Below are 23757 nucleotides of genomic sequence, written 5' to 3'. Positions count from 1 at the left end.
ATTTCTCTTTACAGACAAAAGATTTCGTACGATGTATGAATCTAATGGGGCATAATTTTGTAGGCGCTGTAACTTTAATCCCCGCGAATTGTCTCTGCCGCTGTGCGATCACATATCAGCGAATGTTACCATCAGCGGTAATGGTGCAGTTTAGTTTAACGAACTACAGGAATGTTTTGATATCTCTTGAGTATGTTTTACTGTTATTTTTGACTTTCTCTTTCAGTGTGAAGTTCTGTTTTCACTGTATCATTGCGTGTAGAATCGTCTGATAGGTTGTGCCTCACAAAGGTTGACATGCAATCCTCGTTAGTTGAATGTTTTGAACTTTTAGATAAACTGTACATCTATTTCAATGCGTTCACGAGAACAGCCTGCGCCTGTCTGCCCGTGTCACGAAAAAGTAGGTAACCCGCCTGCCGTGCTAGGCAGGTTGCGGCAACTTGAACTCCAAGATTGTGTGGCCAGCTTGCCCGCCACTGTAGGTGGCAATAAGATTCAAATAAATTCACTGCATTTGCAACCTACTCATTCGGAGCTGCGCATGAGCTCACTGGTCGAGAGACAGACAACATACCGAGGAGCTCTGTAAAAAAAAAAAGAGTTTTACGGGAGCTCAGAAAGAGAAACCTGGGATTCACAAGCCCCACCGGTTGCTACGTTTCAAACAGCAACCTAGGACAATGACACATCGCTTAACCGCTGCACCGCTGTGCCAGTAGTGGTTTGAGGACTGCTTGCGACCTATGTCTGCATGAAAGAGAAAGAGTAGTTGCGTGGGAGGTTCCTCTAATGCTATCGCTTTGGAGGTACCTCGCACGCACTATTAAGGTAGGTTAAGCGTCTTTATAAAGGTTTTTAATTGTTCCTTTTCGATGTTAACTTTTTGCTGGAGCGTGGAGAATTTTCACGATACGCCTTATTTTGTGAAAAATTTCGAATATTACGTGCTTGGTTACTTTCCTGTTGGCAACAGACGCTGCGCCTGCTCCAAGCGAGCTCACTCGGCCCGTAAAGCCGTACAGGTGGCTTTTGTTTTTTTGCGGCCTAACCTATGATGTGCCAGGTGACAGAATAAACAGATTTGATTTGATTCGAATTCTTTAGCTCCTAAAAGCTTAGTGCTGTTTAATTTTTTTGGCAAGTAGGTGATTCATTATAAAAAAGGGGTCTCGAGCGATATATCACACATTCGGATGGGAGTCTCCTCATGACCTATAATTTATGCTCTAGCTCACATATGAGTCGAAATAAAGTCAAGTGAACTGAGTCCAGGTGTGTTATTTTGGATTTGAGCTAGTCTAGCTATTTAGCCAGCTAGCTAGTTTAGCTAACTGACTGCCTGACGAACCGACAGACCGACGGGCCGACTGACTAGCCATGTAACTAACCAACTAACTTGTCAAGTAACTAGGTAACTAACCAATTACTAAATTTACTGGCTATCTAACTAACGCACAAAAATAAATACTTAATTACTGCTGCCACTAACAAAGTCCTCTTGAAATGTTGGCAGGAGGACTCAGGCTCCCCCTAGACCCTTGTGCATATTGTTTTACATTATATCCAAGTAACTAACACGAGTGTCGCAAACTGAATCGTGTAGCTCGTTTCATTTTGGCCAACTACCATCGCTCAGATGGCCTCACTCAAATGAAAAAGGTCTGTAAACTTCCTACCACTAGCTACCCGTCCAAATAGTATCGCCATTTGTATGTTCCACAGGATCGAACACCACAATTCTCAACTTTGCTTCCGATAGATTCAACCATCACCTTTCATTTCTTAACGCAGTAATGACCAACAAAAGGTCACTGCGCTCCATTGCAGCACAGTAAATTTCGCGAAATCATCTATGTCAAGAACCTCTGAATAATAGAATTTTCTGCCTGGATCGTTAACAAGCATTGATGATTATATACAATTTAGCAATGTCCTAATCACTCCAATTACCTAATCACCGCTTTTGTATCTTATTCAATAACGATTTATTTTGCTGTTTTAATTAAATGCCTTTCTCCTTGTGCATTGTTTTATTACGCTCTTCTGATTATAACGAGATCGTTAGGTGCGCCGTTTCTTTGACATTGTGTTTGATATTCTCGTCTGAAATAGGCTTTATCATTTTTGTTATTGCTACGGTCTTCCCTTCTTCGGCTGTGCACTGGTATCTTGAGGGTACCATAAATAAATAAATAAATAAATAAATAAATAAATAAATAAATAAATAAATAAATAAATAAATAAATAAATAAATAAACTACTTAAGTAAACAAATACATGCATTCATCCAAAAATTCCCAGGGACACCTACTTACTGTATGTGTTGGCAAATGGATAGTATTAGAAGCTGTTGGCGCCTTTACACGAAGTGACGTCAATTGTGGTTTTGAGACGTCACTTCCCTCGAGCCAATGAGAATTATCCGCTCTGGCGACGTCACTTCACTCCAGCCAACGAGTGAATCTAATGACCGACGGCGCTATCTTATTCCGCGATAGGCTTTCAACGTTATCCCGTTAGTATAAAGGTAGTTAACTAATGCCTGGCCACCCTTTGCGGGCGGGCAGCCCAAGGCCGCTGCGTACCTTGTGTGGGCGGGTGACGCCTGTCCAGACTTGGAAGATGCCGCCGGAGGCTCCGGGCTGAGCGGCTGCGGCCTCTGCGGACTGCTCGAGGCCGCGCGGGCAGCCGCGCCGGGGGACGGCGGGCCGCCTTCTTCCAGCGCCGGGGCCAGCGGAGAGCCCGGCGAGGCCGAGGCGCTGGCCGAGGCCAGTCCGGCCAGGAGGGGCGAGGCGCCCTTCTTGCGCGTCGCGCTTCGCTCCAGCGACAGGGCTCGCTGCAGCGCGGGCGTGGAACGGCGCGGCGGCGGCGTCGGCGGCGAGCCGGCGTTGCCGCCGAACGCGTCCTCGGCCGGCGCGAACGTGGGCGCCGTCCGAAAGGAAGAGCTGCTGCTGCTCGCGGAGACGGCCCTGCTCGCTGCGGCGGCGGGCGACGACGGCCGGCCCAGGGACGACGGCGAGGAGCGGAGTCCGCCGTCGATGTGGGTCGCGGAGCGGGAGTTGACCAGGGACCGCAGGTCGCATTGCACTGCTGCGTCACGCTGCCAGGGAAACCTGCGGAGGTGCCAGCGGGGCAACGCGTTTCAGGGGACTTTTTTTTGTGTCAGCGACGACTGTGATCCACTACCCGAATGCTCGTGACGCAAATGAAGACACGAGAGTGAATTATCCTAACCAGCACTGCTTGGTATAATCTGTTTAGTAAGTTCCCACGCCCCGGTTTTTCCTTCTGAAAGGTGTGGCTTAAGCTCTGTCGGCACATCTGGAACGTGATACCTCTGGAGGTGTGAGAAGGAAAGCTTTTATTAACTTCGGGAGGTTTAGAGATTTGGGCAAACTCTAAAAGCGTCACAGCTGAGCCCAGTTTTACAGTACGTTGTAAAAGCGTCACAGCCGAGCCAAGTGACCAGGCTGATTTGGAAGTAGACGCCGCGTCGTAACTAGGGGAAACACAGGAAACACAAGAAAATAAATGGAGTTTCTAAAGGGTGGAGGGGGTTGCAAATGGCGCTCAGGACAGTGAGAAACAGGGATGTTTCGGGGCCGCGTGTATAGTAACCTCGGGTCTCCCTGCTGGCAGTTGATGTCCAGGGCGGAGCAGTAGGCATCCTCCGGCATCACGGTGTAGGAAGGCATGAATCCGGGCAGCGACGGCGGCATGACGAGGCCGCTCGCCGCGTCCGCGCTGCCACTGGTGTGGGTCAGAATGCCCGGACCGGACTCGGGTCGTGGCGGTACGCGGGTGCTGCGTGGGACAAAGGCAAAAAAAAATAACTGGTGGTCTAGCAGTCCGAAACACCAAATATTCTGCGAACGCACGGTATTTTGCAGGTGGACACCACCGCTATGTACCTCAAAGCGCGATTGAGGTGTCCACTGACCATGGGAGCCGGTTATGTTCATTTCCTTTCTTCAAAATCAACAGAGTGTAAACCTTCCGCTGTGTTTGAGAAAATGAAAGGTGTATAACTTCCTCAATTTGTAGGTGGAGGCAACCGTTTACTCAATGCGCGATTGAGGCATCCATTGACGCAGTGACGCAACTGCCTACTCACAACGCAATTCAGGTGTTCAGTGATCCAGTGAGCTAGTTACACTTGCTAGTCAGAGGCTTCACACCCATACGCAAACACACACCTTTGAAACCCGGGTAGTGCGGCTAGAAGTGCTTTCTCTCTGAAAGGACTACATTACCCTTCAGATTTACTACCGTCGCTGGAATTACTGCCAGAAGTTAAACTCCGTACCTGGCTGGCTTAATTTACTCAATGCTCTTCAGGGTTCACTTTGCATGCATCCCATGCTCATTGGTTGCCTGGCAAACAATTTTATGTGAGTCGGAGCTGGACAGAGAAGCCTCCCAAGAAGTGAAACTGGGGTGGAGGATGGATGGTTGGTGCCCCTGGGAATCGGTGCATTCCCATAGGGAGTGGAAGAGTATGGGTGTAGGGCTGCTGCATGTTGGGCAGCATCCAGGATATTGTGTGGGGAGAAGAGGAATTTGTGGTAGAAGTTTTAGAAAAGCGTGCGTCTGAAGATGAGGCCAGGTTATGGCGTCCTCTCTGTTGAGGGATTTGTGCGTGGGGAGAAGCGTGCTTCTGTGGTGGCTGTAGTGTTCAAGGATGAGTGTGTGTGTTGAAGGTTCTGTGGGTGGTGGTGATGTTTCTTTGTTCTCCTCGCCTCTAATTTCTCGGCCAGATGAGTAAGTGGACAGAAGAGAAGAGAAAGAAAGTTCTCTTCATCTCTCACCTTGAGGAGGAGCCATCGTGCGCGGCCGACGAGGCCGACGCGGCTCCGGCGGCCGGCGGCGGGTCCTTGAAGGACTCGGAGTAGCTGCGCTTGGAGGCGAACTTCTCTCGCAGGCTCTTGGTGCGCGACGAGAAGGGTGACGAGCGGCACAGGCTGCTCATGACGGCGCCGGCGACGGCGCGGCCGCGACGCCACGGCGCTGCTGCTCACCACGGTGACTGCGCCTCCCTCACTCGCTCTGTTCCTCCGTCTCTCTCAGGGGCCCCCTGCGACGACAACAGGAGACGCGTGTGTGTTAGCCTCCGCACGAATGGTGCGCCTTATATCCCGCGATGGGAGTGAGATAAGGAGGTGAAGAAACAAGAATAGAGAAAGAACTAGTAGCCGGAAAACAACTACTACTATTCATTCGTGGTAGAGCAAGGATAAGCAAATGGTTTCTTGACGCTCACAAAGTGAACAAGGGAGGGGAAAGCCTCAGGGTGCTTGCAAACTTTTCGACAGGAAAAGTTGTCTTCGTCTGAGAACCCAGACGAAGACACTTTGTGAGTGTAAGTGAAGTCGCTTTGTAAGTGTACTACACTTAGTTTTCACCCAGAAAATTTATTGGGAATCGTTTAAGTACCGTCGCTGCGGCTCATGCTCATGTTTGTGACTCTGGCATCCTTTGTACTGCTCAGGCGTTTATCCTTTTCTCTCAAAACTACTGCAGATGTTTCAGGACCTGCCGCGTTGGCTCAGAGGATATGGCGCCTATTGATTGTAATGGTACGTCAGTTGAAATGACTAAAAACTATTCGCCTGGTGCGATCCCTTGAACTACGTTAATGTAACTGCAAGAGAATTAAATAATTTGATTAATTTTAATAAAGAGGTAAAGAACCAAGAAAATGGAAATTAGCGTAAGATTATGACAGAAAGAACAAATCAGTTATACAATGTCGACCCGCCGCGGTGGCTCAGTGGTTAGGGCGCTCGGCTACTGATCCGGAGTTCCCGGGTTCGAACCCGACCGCGGCGGCTGCGTTTTTATGGAGAAAAAACGCTAAGGCGCCCGTGTGCTGTGCGATGTCAGTGCACGTTAAAGATCCCCAGGTGGTCGAAATTATTCCGGAGCCCTCCATTACGGCACCTCTTCTTCCTTTCTTCTTTCACTCCCTCCTTTATCCCTTCCCTTACGGCACGGTTCAGGTGTCCAACGATATATGAGACAGACACTGCGCCATTTCCTTTCCCCCAAAACCAATTAAAAAAATACAATGTCGTGCTGTAACCTAAATGTACGACAGTAAAAAAAAAAACACGCAAGGAGCGTCTGAAAAGAAAAAAAGAAAGAAAATAAACTTGAGGACGACATGGTTTCGGGCCAAAATATCTGTGATACACAAGCTATTAAGACACAGTGTAAGTGAACTCACTGGTAAGATACATGTACTCGTAACTAATCTTGCGGTAATTGAAGGTCAGCAGCCTTGCTTACTACTGACGGTAGCCTGTTGTCCTTGAGTAGAACATGTTATGCTGTTTGTTGGTTTCTGATACACGGAAGAGTTTGCCCAGATCAAAGGAACACAACTTGGGATACGATAATCGTTCTTGACCCATGTCCAGTTTTCAGTTCGTGTTACGGCGCAAACTTCTTCATGAATTGCAACACCTCTCGTCCTTCGCCACAGTCCTCACCTACGCATACGTGATGCATAGATGAATTGTCTTAAGCTACGTTTTGACTACGCTTTTCACTGCTGTTGTTCTTGCAAATTTCTATATATGTCCATATAAATTGTCATATAATACTTAGTGACGCTAGCCTTCTCTTTTGTCCTTTCTTCATTATTTTTTTAAGCGCTACGCGTACGAATTCAAGCGACCGCTTCCAACTAGAGCAGTTTTCCTCCTTAATACAGTTCATAAAACTTACGAGTTAATTCTTGGCTACTCACATGTAAAATACGTTAGCAGCTGCTATATCATTTTACTTAAGCTCGAATGGGTTACATGCGAACGAAACGGCACTGTTCATGCGCCACCAGGAGATAACCAAACGTATTTTTCAGAACAAACCGCACTGAAAATTTGGCCTTTGGGTATTGTCGTTGCAGACTAGTAAAATTAGAGTGAAGTTATGCATTCGTGCAGTGGCTTTCAAAACTTAGAACAATTCTTTGTATGCCGGTTTTGAAAAAAAAAATACTTCTTCTTTCGTGCCCCTCGCAACATGGGTACAGTGACGGAGGGAGAGAGAAAGAGCGGGAAGTCACTGGTCTGCAAACCGGATGGATTACGCACGGATTTGCAAGTTCAGGGTAATTTTAATTTTACACGGAGCTATGCTTGCGTGTGACGCCCGTGATGGTTTCGGGATGCGCCAAGACAGTCTCCATGGCGGTATAAAAACACACAACGACAGTTAGCAGTGTGAACGTCGAAGTAGCATTGCAGTGTTCAGAGACCTTTGGTCTTCTGGCCTTAAAGTGGCTTTTAGCGCTATTCATACCTTACAAACTCTGAGTGTTCGCATACATTCGTTTTATGTCGTGCCCTCATGAACAACTGATCGCACGCAACAGTATGTATGTATGTATGTATGTATGTATGTATGTATGTATGTATGTATGTATGTATGTATGTATGTATGTATGTATGTATGTATGTATGTATGTATGTATGTATGTATGTATGTATGTATGTATGTATGTATGTATGTATGTATGTATGTATGTATGTATGTATGTATGTATGTATGTATGTATGGCGTGGACCATCTCTGTACGTGCAAAAAATTTTTATCACTATTATGCAGCAATGAACTATTTTCGTAATTAGTCGCATACATCTATGAAACTTCAATTTCTTGGAACATTTTGATATTATTTGCTGTTATTACCGTGTACTCACCGCGATGCTGTTGAAGACATACGCGTTCTTTTTTCCACACGACGGGTCTATACGCTGCAGCCTGTAAAGGGTGCATCTCCTTTGTACTGAGTGTAGTGCGGGTAAGCAGCCAAGATGTGGGGATTGGAAAGAACGATGACTTTCGTTCCTTTAGAATAGCGTTGATATTTTTTTTCTGCAGAGCTAACCGACGCTTCACTTCTGTATATTTTGCTTTTATATCACGCAATAATCTTGTCATACGTAGCGCGCAGCCTTTATTTTTGCCGGAATAAAACTATCTTTAGAAAAGCGGGCATAACCTTCATGGTGGGAGATTTAGCGCCATTTCGCTTCGGCTGCGCATATGCTGGGATGAGATTTTGCTTTCATCTTTTTATGTTACTTGTAACATTTAGAATAGCGAACACAAATGATCGATTGATATGAATAAATGACTTAGCAGAACTGACGCTCCGTGGCGGCTCAGTCGCATTGGGGGTCAGCTGCTGATCTAAATGTCGTGGGTGCGATCCCAGCCGCGGCGGCTGTAGTTTAATCGAGGCGACATTCAAAAATGCCCATCTGCCATGCGATGCCAGCGCATGTTAAAGACCCTCAGCTGGTTTAAACTAATCTGGAGCTCTCCACTGCGGAGATCCTCGCAGCTAATGTGTCACTTCATAACGGTGAATATCAAATTGCGCTTTCCGCAGAAGCTACGATTAGTCTGCCGTGCTCGAAAATGGGGGCTAGAGAGAAAAAAACTGTTGCGATGAAGGCGCGCGCGGTATGTGTAAAGGAGCAGTTGCGCCATCTCTGACCATCGAAGGAAGAGTGTGCCGAGCTAGGTGGGTTCTAGAAAGCGCCGATAGGTGGCGGCGAGTTCCTGAACCCTCCGCTCGATATGGCGGGCTTAGTCAGCACTGCGCGGCGCGGGAGTTTCTGCCGGCAGTCGTGCTGATTAAATAGCATCTATTATTAAGGCTTCAGCTGAAGCTTGCTCTGAAGCCGCGCGTCGTGAATAGAGGTAGTTGTCGTCTGCTTGCAAACGACTAGGAAGGAAATGAGGAATTCGCATCTGTTATTGAAAACGGCCTTCATCTCGCAGTAATTTCTTTGTGTCAGCCCAATTAACCTGTCTTCATATTGCAGCTCGGGTGTTTCGTGATGTTTGTTAACGATTGCCGTAATTAAAATCTGTAGAAGTGAGCTCGGTTCCAGGCCCTTCGGCGTACACGTGTGGATGAATTTCGCCACTCCTAATAATATTTTTCCTGTAAACTTTTCTGCCACATAGTTCTTCAAAAAAAATGCAATCCCACGTCCCCGAGCACTGACTTTATACTTGTCTGGTCTGTCTGCTGTCTTTTGTCGTCCCTGTCGTCCTACGTGCGTTCCCAAATATCGATAAAAATGCATTGTGTTACGATGCTAAAATTTCGAATGAATATCAGTGAACTTTGCTTGAAATTTTGTACACGCCTATTAAGGAACAAGACCTGGTGTTTTCCTCTGCAATCCTGAATAATTCGCTGCATCGAAGTTTGTATACGTCACTTAGGTGGAAATCGTTTTCTATAGAAATGTATGATTGAAAGAGTTTAAAGTCGCCGCGGTGGCTCAGTGGTTATGGCGCTCGGGTGATTTCCCGGAAGACGCGAGTTCGATCCCGGCAGCGGCGGTCGCATTTCGATGGAGGCGAAATGCTTGAGGTCCGTGTACTGTGCGATGTCAGTGCACGTTAAAGAACCCCAGGTGGTCGAAATTTCCGGAGCCCTTCACTACGGCGTCCCTCATAACCTGAGTCGCTTTGGGACGTTAAACCCCCATAAACTAAACTAACTTGACTTCTTTCCCCACGTGCGGGGTCCTTAGGTTTCTTCCACGCCTCCTGTCAAATGCTGCGCTTTCGTAACTGAACAGTTAGGAGTTTTCTCGAAAGAAGCCCTGGTGGTCGAAGTTACCCAGAGTCCTCCATAAAATCAAGCACATAAAACCATAAACCTAATAAAACCAAACCAAAGGGTGTTAGTGTAACGGGCGTTATAATTTAACCATTTAGATAACTATGTGCATCCGTAGGATAAGGGCGGTGCTTTTGACTGTCGCGGGAAACAATCTGCTATCAACGTCAGCAGCTGAGGGCATAGCACTTATGGAAGCGTTGTTTAACAGCGCGTAGTATATGCCTGAATAGAAAAGTATACTACTGATGCATTTTGTAAAGTGTCAGCTACGAGGCTTAAACTTTGAGGCTTACATGAAGCCCGTCATACAGCCTTATTCGACTGGCGTTATAAAATGATTGTACTGCGGTGAAACGCTGTGCTCCAAGCGATATAGAAAAGGAAAACAGTAGCTTAAACTGACGAGGGCAAATTTAAGCTGGTCTGCACGGATAGACTACAACATTATAATCACAAATATGTTACTTGCATTGTTACAAAGCTTTTATGAACTAGAAAACGTCAACAAATGCAATAGTTCCGGCGTCACCGGGCATTTTTGCAAGCAAACTGTGGTTCGTCCAGAGAGGTACGCGGATCCATGAGGCTAAACTACACTGCCCTCACTTCCAGATGGTGATCACGGAGTCTTTCCTTTTCAGGCTTGACTCCACTAGTGTGAGTCGAGTGGCGGGAAAATTGTAAGCCTAGTCTTCTCAGCAACAGATGTTTCTTTTGCTAGCAGCACAAGATCAGCCTCGCTAGATAGAGGCGTGAAATCAATTTTTATTGAAAACAAGACTTAGGTAAAGTGGTACTTGGTGTCCCTTCTGATAAAGGAGTTTAGGAAAGTATGGGTTAGGAGACAAAGATGAGTTGATGCCATTCTAACCGAAATTGGAAAGCGGCGAGCAAGGCACTGCTAACGAAGTAATAGATGGTGGCTTGTTATGGCGACTGCGTGCATAATAAGGAGAGAGAAATGTAAATAAATGGTAAACAAGGGAAGATAAATAAAGAAATAATCGACAAGGACGGAATGACAAACTTTGACAAATTTTTTCCAAAGAGGATGGCCCGGGCTGACATGAGAAAGGGGCAGTAGAAGTTACTGGCCGTGGCCTTTTCCCCACTGAAGATTTAATTCGCACTAATGGTGGTGATGTTGATTATAAGAGGTTTAGGGAAGTATATTTCTCGTACTTGAATTTTGTATAACACCATATTCCTTTCTTTAGAGGAAGAAAAAAGGCACCACGCGTAGCGTCACTAGTAAGAAGGCAGCTCGAGCTTACTTCTGACGCTCATTGCTATCTGCAAGGCAGATAATTTTTTCTCAACATGCGTCAGCTCGTCGAGCAGTCTGGCATTTTATCGTTGGTTAATCAGGAAACCCGTTTTATTTCTCATAGCACGGCAGAGGCTACACGTGCGGCACGTGTTGGAACCATTAGTTTTGAATTCTCACTTATTGGTCTTACACAAATAGTTTATCAAAGCATTTCGTTTAATTTTCTTTTCCTTGTGAATCGCGGTTGCCTCTGCGTTCGTAATTTTTTTTTTTTGCGTTTCGCTCTCAGCAAATCTTTTTTTTTTTTAGAAGTTGCTCGAGAATTCAGTGCACGAACCATTTCTCTTGTCGTTTGCCTGCTGTCTGTTTGCTCAGCGTCTGCTTGATTTTAGTGTTCATCTGGCTGCTATTCATTGTCTGCCGCCTATACAGAGTGTCATGCGACCCTGCCTTGGAGCTCTCAGAAACCGTCCAACACCTATGTCGCTTGGTAGCGGCTAAAAAACATTACCATTTGTAGAATACTGCCCTTGTTCAGTAACTTGTTTTATGAACTGTGCTTATGTACGAAATGCAATGCTGAGCTGGAAAAATCCTGGAGATATTGGCGGCATTATAAAATGTGGCGCCATATTTACTAGAAACTGCGCCATTCAAATTTAGATACTTATAGAGCAAAGTTGACTTCACTCAACTGTTCTCGAACTTCTATACGGGCGGTCCATCGGCCGCTTTAATAATTTATAAAGCACTGCTGTCACTACAGCATGGAAAACGAAAGTATTTGCATACTGCGTATTTTAAAGTACTTTAAGGTAGTTGAACGAGGGTGATTTTGAAATGACGTCCGTGCCAGTGCTTCAGGTCGATTTTATGATCGAATAACCTCTGCAGTGAGCGCCAGTCTAATATTATTGTGTTTTGCCTTGCCTTAACTATTTCGCCGCTGAAATATTGCCAAGAGTTCAGTGACACTTCGCGGGCCGACCAGGGCAAGGATTTCATATCGCGGGCTGTTTTGCGCTCAAGCTCGCGAGATTGCCAACTAAGCTGAAGTGCCATTAATAAAGGCGCACTTTATATTTCGTTTTTATCACTCCCTACAAGGGACGCAGGCTGGCTGGCCGGCAGCGTCGGGAAGTATCGCGCGTCAGCCCAAGGAGCACAGCAGCGCAAAAATGCTTGACGGAGGGAAAAAGCGGAGGCCTCCGTGGCAAAGTTCGCGAGTTCCAGCGCATTGTGGAGCGTGGCGGCCGACCGCAAATTATGCGCATACATCTGCATTTTCTCGCGGTCACGTGTACGTCGGGAAACCGCGGCACTGTAGCCGAGCTCCGGCCCCGCCGCGGGCGACAGGTGCGTGGGAAGACGTTATCTCGCATCTACGAAGAAGAACACAGGAGACGGAGGGGAAGAAACGAAAGCTCGAGGCCCGCATTGGCCGAAGCCGCAGGCGATGCAGAAGAGTGCGAGATGTGGAAGGAAGCTCAGGCCTCGAAACTCTCGAGTTTACACGAAAGCGTCTCCCTCTCGCTTATGGTCAGAACATGAGAAGGCAGGAAACACCCGAGTGGCTATAGTGTTTGCGGACTTAACTTTAGGCTAACCCTTTCCCAGTCAAGTACGCACTTAATGTTGATGAAGGAATAGCGCTAACCTTAACGAAGTAGCTTCATCCGGAGCCAAGAATGCTCCCCCCAAATTACGGCTTTTCAGAGAAAGCGGAGCTGCCGCTTTATTAGAGAATTCGCCACATTAAAATAAAATGCAGCACGAAGAAGTGTGACGTAGCATTCCTTAAGCCTAAGGATAAACAGCAAAGCGTACAAAGTCGGTTCAACACAGCGAGTTCCACGTCAGCTCATTTCACATGAACTCAGTTCACGCCACATGCAGCGGCGAGCACAGACTAAAACACCGTTCGTGGAGACGATGTATAGCGTGAATATTTACGTGACGTCACGGGCGCCATTTTGTAGTAGAGCACGCAGCTTCAGCAGTGCGAGCTGGAGCAAGTTGCGATAAGGTGATTAGGCATGCTTACAGCCTTTCACCATGCTACACGCAACACAAAATGGCGGCCACTGCGACGTAAATGTATACTCTGGTGGCGCGTGGAGCGTTAACTTTAGCTCGAGCCATTGTTTTCAATGACCATTTAACTAGTATAAAGAACCCAAATCAAGCCTAAGAGCCGCAGGGCAGGATTCATAACAGAGAGCAGGCCTCTTTAAGAAGGTGCTGTTTACGAGCCAACATCTGGATATCTGTTTGAGATACCCAACTACATACAGATCTTGTTACACTCATTGTCAGCCTCTTGTTCAAGCACACAAATTGTAATAGTAGCGTTGTGCTTGTGATGTCACATGTGCGTAAAAATGCGTGTATAAATATGAACTATCTGGAGTACAACAAGCACTGTTAAATGGTGACGAGAGTATACGTAGGATGTATTTGTTGCTCACGCTAAAAGTACGAAAGCGGCTTCGAAGTCATTCGCATTGTGCACACTTAATGGTAGGAGAGAGGTGCAAAGGTCAGCCACAACGACAGGTAGAAATAACAATAACAAACAGTTAATGCAGTTCTGGAAGAAAAAAATGGCGGTGATTTAGCTCTGGAAACCTGGTGTGACGCGATAGCTACAGCTGGCCGAGTGCACCTCGGTCACGTGACCAACCTCGTGACGAACCACGTGATCAAGCACGGCGCCGCGTCGCCGTCCGCTGCTCCGCACCACGTGACCAACCACGTGACAGCGTGGCGGCGCAGCCACAGGGTGGCGCGCCGCCACGGGTGAACATAACTGAAAACTTATGATCAAGTTCAAGCAGTTAAAAAACAAGCGTGAAAACTATGTTTAGTGTCTTAAAACAACCAGAAAAACGAGCACGATCACGGTGAGTACACTAGTGAACGTGAGTGTAGCAAGGTGAGTGCGCGCTAGTAGACAGGCAGAAGCAATATGAAAGGAAACACGCGAGCGCGTCTCCGCAGCGCCTCGAGAAGCGCTGCCGTCGAGAGGCGACGAGAATCGACGGCAAAAGCGCATGCGCAGTAAGCATAACCGGCTACTCTTTCCGCGCATGCGCATGATGCCGCCCATTCTCGCCAGCTGTCGGGGACAGCTCTTCGTGAGGCGCGGCGGCCGCGCGTTCGAGTGTTCCGTTTCATATTGCTCCTACCTGTACGTAAAGAGAAAAATGGAAGGACGGAGGTTGAATTGAAACGTTTGAGAAAAGTAAAAAAAAAACATGCCATCGAGGACAAGAATTATTCGTTCCTATTTTGCGCGCAACTCCGAATAAAAGGAAAAACTTCTTGACTTCCGTAGAAAGGGGTAAAAATTGGAAAGCGATCGGAGTTTGGCGGCAACCCCAAGCAGCGTTTATTAACTTTTACAGCAGTAGCAACACACGCGAGTAGTAAAGAGAAGAGATAAAATACGAACCCGCGTATAAATATTCACGGCGCGGCGAATTTACCTAAGTGAATATGCGAGCTCGCACTCCCACGATCGTTATCGCTCACCAGGAGGCTTAATATATATCCTCACGCTTCCTACCCCCCCCCCCCCTTCCCAATTTCCTGGATTCAGAGAAATGCTTAAAACCCGAACGTCACACCAAACCAAGATTGATGGCAACACCCGCGACCGAGTTTCGTAACCTGCCGGCGTATAGAGAGCTTGCGCCACCACCACGCCCCGCACACACATGGCACTGCGATCAGAGCAGCGAGGATGCCGGCACATTTGTTTCTCCACTGCATGCTAGTATTCCCGAGCACGTCAGGAAAGGGAAATGCGGCTTCCGAACGACGGTGGCGACACCTCATAGCGAGCTGTGGAATCAGCAGCAGTACCAGCGCAGCGTCAATACTGCATGAATGGGAACCAGGGAGCGCGACGTCAGGAGGCGAAAGATCTTCGCACGGGCGATGATTTACGGCATGCGAACGAGTCCGCGTGCGCGCGCGCGCTCCACCCCGCAACCGCGCGTCGCGCGGAGTTCCCTAGCTCGCGTTCCATTTCCTCCTCGCTTTTCCTCTGCTTTTCTCGTGTCGCTTTTAACCCAGTACAGCCTTCGCCCTTTCCTCCTCCTTCTTGTCGTGCCTTTCTCTCACCCTCTTCGGCAGCCTTCTTCCTCACGTCGACACCAATAAACCGGACCGCCCATCCTCGGCGCGAGCGTATTGCGGCTACGGGTTGCTCGTCCGCAGCTCAGTCGTTTCTCATACGCCCATCTCGGCCAGCTTCGGCGCGCGTACGCGCTAATGCTCTGTTCATCTTGGCATCGGCTCAGCTCGCCGAGCCAGCAGCAGCAGCAGCGTTCGTCCGAGCCTTCCTCTGGTGTAAGCGCGACCAGCAGGTTGTGGGAGAGATTTCCACTCGTCGTGCTGAGCCTCGAGGCTGGAGGGAGGCCGGCTTTCACGGGTGTTTGGTCCGCTGCTTTTTACTAATCACTTAACGCTTCTTTTTGCCGTGCGCGCGCTCGGGCAAAATAAACGAACGGAGCGTCGGGAAAAGCGGGACAATCAATTTTCGCGAGAGCCGCTGTTTTTGGGCCGCTGCTGGCCTGCTTGAGAGTGCGGCTGTTTAAAAAGTAAGCATGAGAACGTGCGTGTGCGGAACTTGTGCGTTCGTCATATGCCCACTGTACAAACATATTTCTTGCTTGCACGCCTGCTTTTGTCGTTTAATACTCGTTCGCGTGCCAATACCGCTCCACTGTGTTCCGCATAGACGCTCACTAGTCGTACGTTACTTTAGCATTCGGTTGCTTTCTATGGAATTCGATCCAGTTCAGTCGTAAAGATGAAACATGCGCACTTAAAGTGCGTGTAGCATCCTCCCGGAAACCGATTCCAAAAACGTTACTTGTTTAGAGGGCTTCGTATGTTGTGCCTTTAAAACCACACAATTCGTGTGAAAAAATAAAGGAGGCGTAGAGTTGGTGGGACTGGCTGCCCGTGTCAGACGCTCTGTCAGAGTGCGAATGAACAAAGTTAGGAATGAGAATACGTGGAGAGACGTTCGTCACAACGTCTGTTTACTCGCAGACTCCAAGTACTCGACCAATTCTTCTCTCTCTCTCTTTTTTAGGTGTCTCTATCATCGCATTAGAAAGAGCGTTTATTGGGCGCGTATTGACGCCCGAGTGATTAAAGGCACGCCTTTTCCGCCGCGCTTAAAAATGAACTAGTATAGACGAGAAATACAATGTAAAAATGCAATAATTTGTCAGCGTATAGTCTACAGGGGAACGCGTCAAGGTTTAGTCTATTTGTAGACATATCGGGATGAGACAGGGTATCTGACATGCAAGAGGTATAGAGAGGTTCGCTCAAATGATCGAGCCTGAAACGCCTCAAAAATACACCAACTTACCATCTTCCCGGAAAAATATATGACCGCCACATAAGTCTAAACAGTTTCGGCACTGAAAGAGCTAAAAATATCAAAAGCTAATAATAATAATAATAATAATAATAATAATAATAATAATAATAATAATAATAATAATAATAATAATAATAATAATAATAATAATAATAATAATAATAATAATAATAATAATAATAATAATAATAATTGGTTTGGTGGAAAGGAAATGACGCAGTATCTGTCTCGTATATCGTTGCACACCTGAACCGCGCCGCAAGGGAAGGGATAAAGAGGGAGTAAAAGAAGAAAGAAAGAGGCGCCGTAGTGGAGGGCTCCGGAATAATTTCGACCACCTGAGGATCTTTAACGTGCACTGACATCGCACAGCACACGGGTGCCTTAGCGTTTTTCCTCCATAAAAACGTAGCCGCCGCAGTCGGGTTCGAACCAGGGAACTCCGGATCAGTAGCCGAGCGCCCTAACCACCGAGCCACCGCGGCGGGTCTCACAAGCTTCCGGGTTCCGGGTTTATTTTTCCGGCTTTCAAGAATATCTCTGCATTCATCCTCTTTTCTCACGTGTGGTAATCTTTCTTCACCACCTTGTCTCCTCAACTGCTTCGAAAAGGCATTTCGTGCTTGACGTGACTGGCATTCGGGATTTTGATGGAACGCGTCGTGGCGCTTGCGTGCTTCCTCAAGGGCTTTCAAGCGGCTTCTCACGCACTTCGCCTGCAGCTCGTGTGTACGTGATCGTATACCTTTTAAGTTTTTCTTCTTCCTGTCAGCGTGATTTTTCTTTCGGTAAGCGGCATTTGAGTTTATGCGGCCTCCGCTCACAGTTCTGGAGTGACAGCAGCTTAACACAACACGACAGCGCTCGCATTCCCGACGTGTGGAATAAAAACAAAAAAAGAGACATGTTTTGTCGCGTAGACGCAGAAAGGACGGCGCTTTGAAAGGCGAGACGAGACACGGAGCTCTGCCCTTTATTCGAAAAGACAGATGTACGTTAACGCGCGCTAACCATTCTAAACGCGTGATATGAACGATGACAGGCACGTCTTGACAGAAATAAATTCTTCATCTAAAGGAGGACATCCTGTTGACAGGCATATATAAAAGTGAATACGGATTTACGAATCTTTTTTAAGGTTTCCCTTAAGGCGTGCAGTCTACCAAGTGCGTGTCCGCAGCAGGTTTCGGGTCTTAATATCAGGATTTCGCGAAACATGTTCCTACTATGAAGCATAGAAAGCGAAAAGGACAAGTGCTCTTTTATTTTCAGAGCTAAATGCAGAGCGCTGACTACGTGTACCGCACAAGTCCTGCAACACTGACCCAGCCACTGACAATAGGCGGCTGGAATAGGCAGCTCTCCGCTGGCTATTAGTGCTTAGAGGATGGGTAAAAGCTTAGGTAAATCCGTGTGCGCTCTGTTTAGCGATGGACTCGAAAACCAACATTGCACGTCTTAGTAATGGAGTAATTACTCACTGACATCCACCCGAGCGCAGCCACGCGGCTACAAAGGAAAGCTATACAGCTTTCTCAGAGACTTCGTAGTTAAAGCAAATTTTCCCCTGGTCCGGGGTTCGAACCCGGGACCATCGCTACACCGGAGCAGTCACTCTACCAACTGTTCTAACCGGGACGACAAGCTTATGGTAGGGAGAGAGCGAATTTATCAATAACTCGAAGTGGGAATTATGTTGGTCAAATGTGTTAGGGGAATCCTGCAAGGTGGAGTAGATTTGTGTGAGCTACAAAATCTGCCATAACGGGCTCGTTTTCTTGTGCATGTCATATAAATTCTCTGCTCTTTTTCCATCCTTTTTTGTCTTTTGTCCTTGTTTCTGTTTTCTCCACGTGTAGAGTGACGGGCCGGATCTTGGTGCCTTTCCGTTGTGGGCTCTACCCATGTCCTTAAGTGAATTAATGCTTAGTCTGGTTAATAATCGGTCTTAATTGACTTCAACAGCGCGGAATAACAAACACAGACGTACGGAGGAACTTAGGGTTTGTCCCATGTCTATTTCTGAACCCTTCGTTCGCTCCAGTACTACTTTAGTACTCAGAACACCAGTTGAGTCAGTTAACGAGAGGTCAAGGCGGAAACAGCCCAGCGCACTGGAGACGAAGGACAAGTAAGATAAACGCGCACAAGCGCTACTGAGCGCGGCTCTTTCCGTATCACGGCACACGAACGAGTCCAAACGTCTACGTATACACACTCGTGAACCTCTCGCGCGTGTTGTCCGAACCTTTCCGCCTTCCCGCAAAGAGACTTCGGCCGCCTTCTGCTCGTTTCACTAAGATTCTCTTGCTTCCTTCCTCTTGGTTTGGTACCCCCCCCCCCCCCCTCCCCCTCCGGCCATCTTCAGAGACGAGTCTTCGTCCTCGTTAAAGCCCGCAGTAACCGGGCTGGGAGACTCGAGTGTAGGACGTGACCTAACCTGTTTCAGGACCGCGGGCCAGCGGCGAGGTTGGCTCCGACAGGACGGGGGGAATATTTTTGCGCCGGCAGCTTCAGCACGCGCGAGGAGGCCACCCGTCGACTCACCGTGGAGACTCGGTAAACAAGCTCGCCGCGCCGTAATTAAACGCTACAGCCCAGCACGTTCTTCTCGACGGGTATGGCGGGGGCTGAAGCGCGCGCTTCCGTCCCGCCCCTCGCGAGCAAAGTGCTGTCGTTAAGATCGGCTTTAGCCCGATCCGCGCATGTATTTCGTGGAGATGGCGGCTGCACCGCTGCGCTGGATACTGTCGAGCAGATGATCTCATGATACTGAGCTTGCTGGATGTGGCAAATTTACTAGCCGTGACGAAGTTTTTGTAAATTAGTGTGTCTGAGTCGGGACGTTTATCGGCTTCAGAGCTGTACGAGGATAAGAGGCGGGGTTTAGTCCACTCTAAACTGGAAGTAGTAAAAGAGAGTAAAATGCCATCTAGCGCATTCCCTTTTATAAAAGTGAGTGGGCCGGAGGACAGATTACCCCCTTTTTACTCCCATATAAGCGTACTCATGTTTAGAGTGCTTAGATGAAGCTATTTTTGTGTAGGAACTTTCGAGGGGTGTAACTGTAGCGATTGACTGCGAAGCGCTTTTCTGTCCCTGTTCCATGGCAAATTTAATGACGTCGGGGGACGGGGGGGGGGGGGGGGGGGACTGGGCATAGGAAAAGGGCGCAACGATGACTCACATCCGCGGTGCAAGTAAATTTGGCATATGAAAGCAAAGTCACAATCACACTCCTTTCGGTTCAACGAAAAAAATTCAGGAAATGCGTTGCGGTAATTTAATGCGCAAATTTCGCCTTCATATCGCTTTCCTTCGATAAAAAATTGCAAATAACGTCATGGTGCATTATAAGGAAAGTGAAAGGACAATTTGAAGGTGGCCTGTATCGTTGAAATGCGACATTCTAACGAGAAAGAAAGAGACCATTCTCGCCGAAAATGAAGCTTTCGTTAGCTAGAAAAAAACCTCAAAAAGGGAAATACAGGTGCCACCATTAACGCTTACAAGTAAATTGTATGCGTCGACGTCGACTCATTCGAGAATCCCATAAGCAAACGCCACATCGCCACTGAATTCAAAGAGGTAGTAACCAGTCCTTGTTAGCGAAGAGGTCACAAGTTTGAATCAAGTGCTGGAAAAATTCTTTAATTTTTTTGAGGCATAAATGCATTTTTTGCTGCCGGAGGAACATTAAAATATCTGGAACAGAGCTATTGAAATGGTTTATTTTGTGAACAGTAATTCAATAGAGTCCTATTTCGTTTCCCTTCATTGCCTACACTCTGAACAAAATGGAGTAAAAAAAAGGAAGTGCGTTAGAGGACTTCTTACTATATTTACTCCCACTATAGACGTATTTGTGTTTCGAGTGCACTGCAACAACAATATGCCACGCTTTCATTCACAGCCATCATAAGCGTTTGTGGCACGACGTGTACGCTTGTGGACGCGATCCTCCAAAACTTTAATTTTGGAAGCGTCTAGGGTTACTTTCTCAATGTCAGTGATGCGGGCTGCATTTAAATCCATGCTGGAAAGAATAGCTTTCCATTCCTTGTCTAGAAAACACAAAACTCTGCTTCAAAAGAAAAAGAAAACAGAGATGGACTACGCAAACGTCTATAGACTGTCTACTGAACCATTAAAATGCTGTCTAATTCTGCCACTTCTTTGTTCTCTCACGCGGCGGGACGTTTTACTAAATGATACTGTAGCTAAGTTTTCAATACAGAAGCAGCTTCGGATGTTGAGGGAAATAAACAAGTGAGTATAAATGTGTTTGGTGGAATAAGATTGCAACACCATAATTGTGTAAGTGTGCGGCGAGCGTGAATAAAAGTTTTTGAGCCATTCACGTTGTTTTTGTGACATAGGGTCTTGGAAATATGAGGACGCAAATGTTCAGGTTTTTCTCGATTGTAGAACCCATTGCGTACTGAACATGTCAATAACTATATCGCCGTGCAGTTGAACTAGTCACTAGAGAACTCGCCGCGAGTGCGAGAGCTGCGGAGTTCGATCGCCAGTGCGGTCGGGTAAGCCTGTTCCTCCTGTTCGGTTTTCTCTGAGATGAAACGCTTGGAAGAATTGTGCATTGACCCTTCTTCCGGCATATCACATACAATAATTGTGGTCCTTTTTACCCAAGCTACCATTGCGCTGATAATATCTCACATCGCACCACAACAGTACGTACCAAACCAAGCCTTACGTTGTCATTACTTTCAGTCCTTAGGGGGCTAATGTTTCAGCAGCTTTCAGCTAGTTATTATCCTTCTAATCTGCCCCATAAGAACACCTAAGTAAGACATTTTTGAAGAAAAATGCCGAAATTTCTTGACTTTATCTGTCAGAAAGAACACAAAAATTTCAATGTTATGAGGTTCTCGTCATAATTAACTTCCCTCTCCATAATGTGTGCACTGATTACGGAATCCTGACGGTTGGATTCGTGCCAAAGCTTGGAATAACATCCCTCTTCACATTAAGTACAGTTCATTTCTCCATATTTTTTAATGCTCATATAGATCATTGTAGTTTAGCCACCTAGTCTAACCACGCGGTGAAATATCGCATTATCACCCCTCTGCGTCAAAAATTTTGCAATTTAACGGAGAACTTTGTATATCGTTGTTAGGTGTGTTTTAAGCTTGTATGTTTTGCTTGTATTTCCTCTGTCCATGCCTAATTTTCTTATTGTTATCCTCAGTTTGCTGGTAGTTTTATTTACTACCCGTTCTGCTTGTTTTGATGTGAGTATATTGTGTGCAATTCCTATTACCATTGGGGTCATCTTGTACCTCAGTTTACTTTCTTAAGAGGCCCCAGTAAAATGCTTTACTGTAAATACTGTTTCGTAATTATTTATTATTATTTTGGCGATCTTGCATGACCAATAAACTTAAAACTTGGAATCGGAGTTACACGATCACGAGCTGATAAACGGCGCTGAAGCAGATACAGCCAGTATACTCTCGCTTACACTAATACAGTGAGAAATAATGTGTTAGGCGACCAGTGAAAGTCTAAGTCAAACTTATGCCTAAGTATGAGTATTCGTTTGGATTTCCCCTTCGCAAGAAAGGCGCAGATTATAAGACAATGGCCTCAACTTTCTTCAGCACGGAACTTCAACGAAGGAGTGATCATAATAAGGAAGTAATTAGTCATTGGTATTCACTCAAGCGCAGCCAAACAGCTACTAAGAAAAGCTATAAGTTTTGCACAGAAACTTCGGAGTTAAAGAACAACTCGTCCTGATCTGGGGTTTGAATCCCGTGGCTCAGTGGTTAGGGCGCTCGACTACTGATCCGGAGTTCCCGGGTTCGAACCCGACCGCGGCGGCTGCGTTTTTATGGAGGAAAAACGCTAAGGCGCCCGTGTGCTGTGCGATGTCAGTGTACGTTAAAGATCCCCAGGTGGTCGAAATTATTCCGGAGCCCACCACTACGGCACCCCTTCTTCCTTTCCTCTTTCACTCCCTCCTTTATCCCTTCCTTTACGGCGCGGTTCAGGTGTCCAACGATATATGAGATAGATACTGCGCCATTTCCTTTCCCCCAAAACCAATTATTAATTATTATTAATCCCGGACCACCGCTTTACCGGAGCAGTCGCTCTACCAACTGAGCTAACCGAGACTTGTAGAAATTGGTAGGGCGAGAATGAATTGATCAACAACTCGAACTGGGAAAGGTGTTGGTCAGAGTTTTTAGTTATTCAGTTATTGTTAGTTATTCAAGAGGCACATAATTTAACCTTCATCTGTAAGCATGCTGTGGACGTTCTTCGTATTTATTCATGACAAATGACCAGTGACTGTAGACACGTGCAAGTTACACAAGTGAACGAGCTTCGTTTTGTACATGGAACATCCCCAGTCATTGTGCCTACGTGGTCCTTACTGGCGCCCAGAGTACACGTCTGGAAACTTAGTTTGGACAAGCAGCTAAAAAGGTCACGGAGATTCCACGCTTGGCTCCCACACGTGGGATACCCGCCACCTCTGTTCTTTTCTCGTTACTATGGCTTGTAGATAGATCTCCACCGCGAGGCACAGCAGTCTCTACTCGGAAAGCTCGCTACCGAACTGTGCACTATTGCACAGTTAGGGTTCTTGGGACACTTCTCTCCCTTCTCGATTCCGCCTCTCTTACTCCCTTGGGCTCACCTCAAAATGTTTCCGTCATCCCAATTCCTGGCAGAGTGTTCCCAAAAGAACACGTGGGTGTCCTAGAAGTCCGAGAGTGCTCCCTTTCTGCCGCTTCCCTTGGGTGCATCGTTCCTTATGGGGCCTCTATCCCGCTAAGGTTTTCTATACCGCTCTACCGTCGCCTCTGAGTGTACCATATCCTCCCACGGCTTCTATGAAAGCGCCCTTAGCAAAGACACCGCCGAGCTTGACGCCACTGCGTAGGTGGAGAGCCAATCCCTTCAGGCCCCGGTCAAATCAAGTGGCCTGCCGCTCATTTCTTTGTAGTGCCGATTCGCGTAACACCCACTCACTATACCTCATAACTTCGTGCAGAGTGTTCCAGCCATACTTGGCATATCTGTTTGAAATTAATTCCTTATTGCTTCGACATTGCATGAGCGTGAGTTTACTTGCTGGATGCCGCGTTTTTCTCTCGGAAACCGTAATACAGGACCCCTTAACCCTCTAGTACCTCTTGGTTCGGTGAGATGACTCCTGCCATAGGCTTCGTTGACCCCCGTTTCATGAACCCCTGACGTGCTGCTGCGCAAATACACTCGCTCCTTACACCCCACCTTGGCGACTGCAGTGAACGTCGACAAGGCCGGCCGCCTTGCTCTAATTGCGATGGGTACCCTGACACCCATCACGTTCTCTAGCACAGTCTGCGATTTGCATCTCTTCAACCTTCCATCCTCTTTCAACTCTTTCCCAATTATTCCTTC

The 23757-nt window shown here is 47.0% G+C and overlaps 1 protein-coding gene across 2 annotated transcripts in view; it reads right to left on the bottom strand.

The window, feature by feature from the left end:
• LOC144098618 (uncharacterized) overlaps window positions 1–23757 on the bottom strand; it is a 281054-nt gene that overhangs the window by 164128 nt on the left and 93169 nt on the right. For both annotated transcript variants that reach the window (XM_077631401.1, XM_077631402.1), the window contains exons 2-4: window positions 4812–5077; window positions 3622–3807; window positions 2589–3116 (exon numbers count right to left, since the gene is read on the bottom strand). In XM_077631401.1, the coding sequence (XP_077487527.1) occupies window positions 2589–3116; window positions 3622–3807; window positions 4812–4972 (875 nt within the window). In that variant the 5' untranslated portion in view covers window positions 4973–5077. The remainder of the gene's footprint in view (window positions 1–2588; window positions 3117–3621; window positions 3808–4811; window positions 5078–23757) is intronic.

The sequence above is a fragment of the Amblyomma americanum genome, chromosome 7 (assembly GCF_052857255.1).
Source record: "Amblyomma americanum isolate KBUSLIRL-KWMA chromosome 7, ASM5285725v1, whole genome shotgun sequence".
Lineage (NCBI taxonomy): Eukaryota > Metazoa > Arthropoda > Arachnida > Ixodida > Ixodidae > Amblyomma > Amblyomma americanum.
Note: the sequence above shows the minus strand (reverse complement) of the source record. Positions and strands in the feature narration are given on the sequence as shown.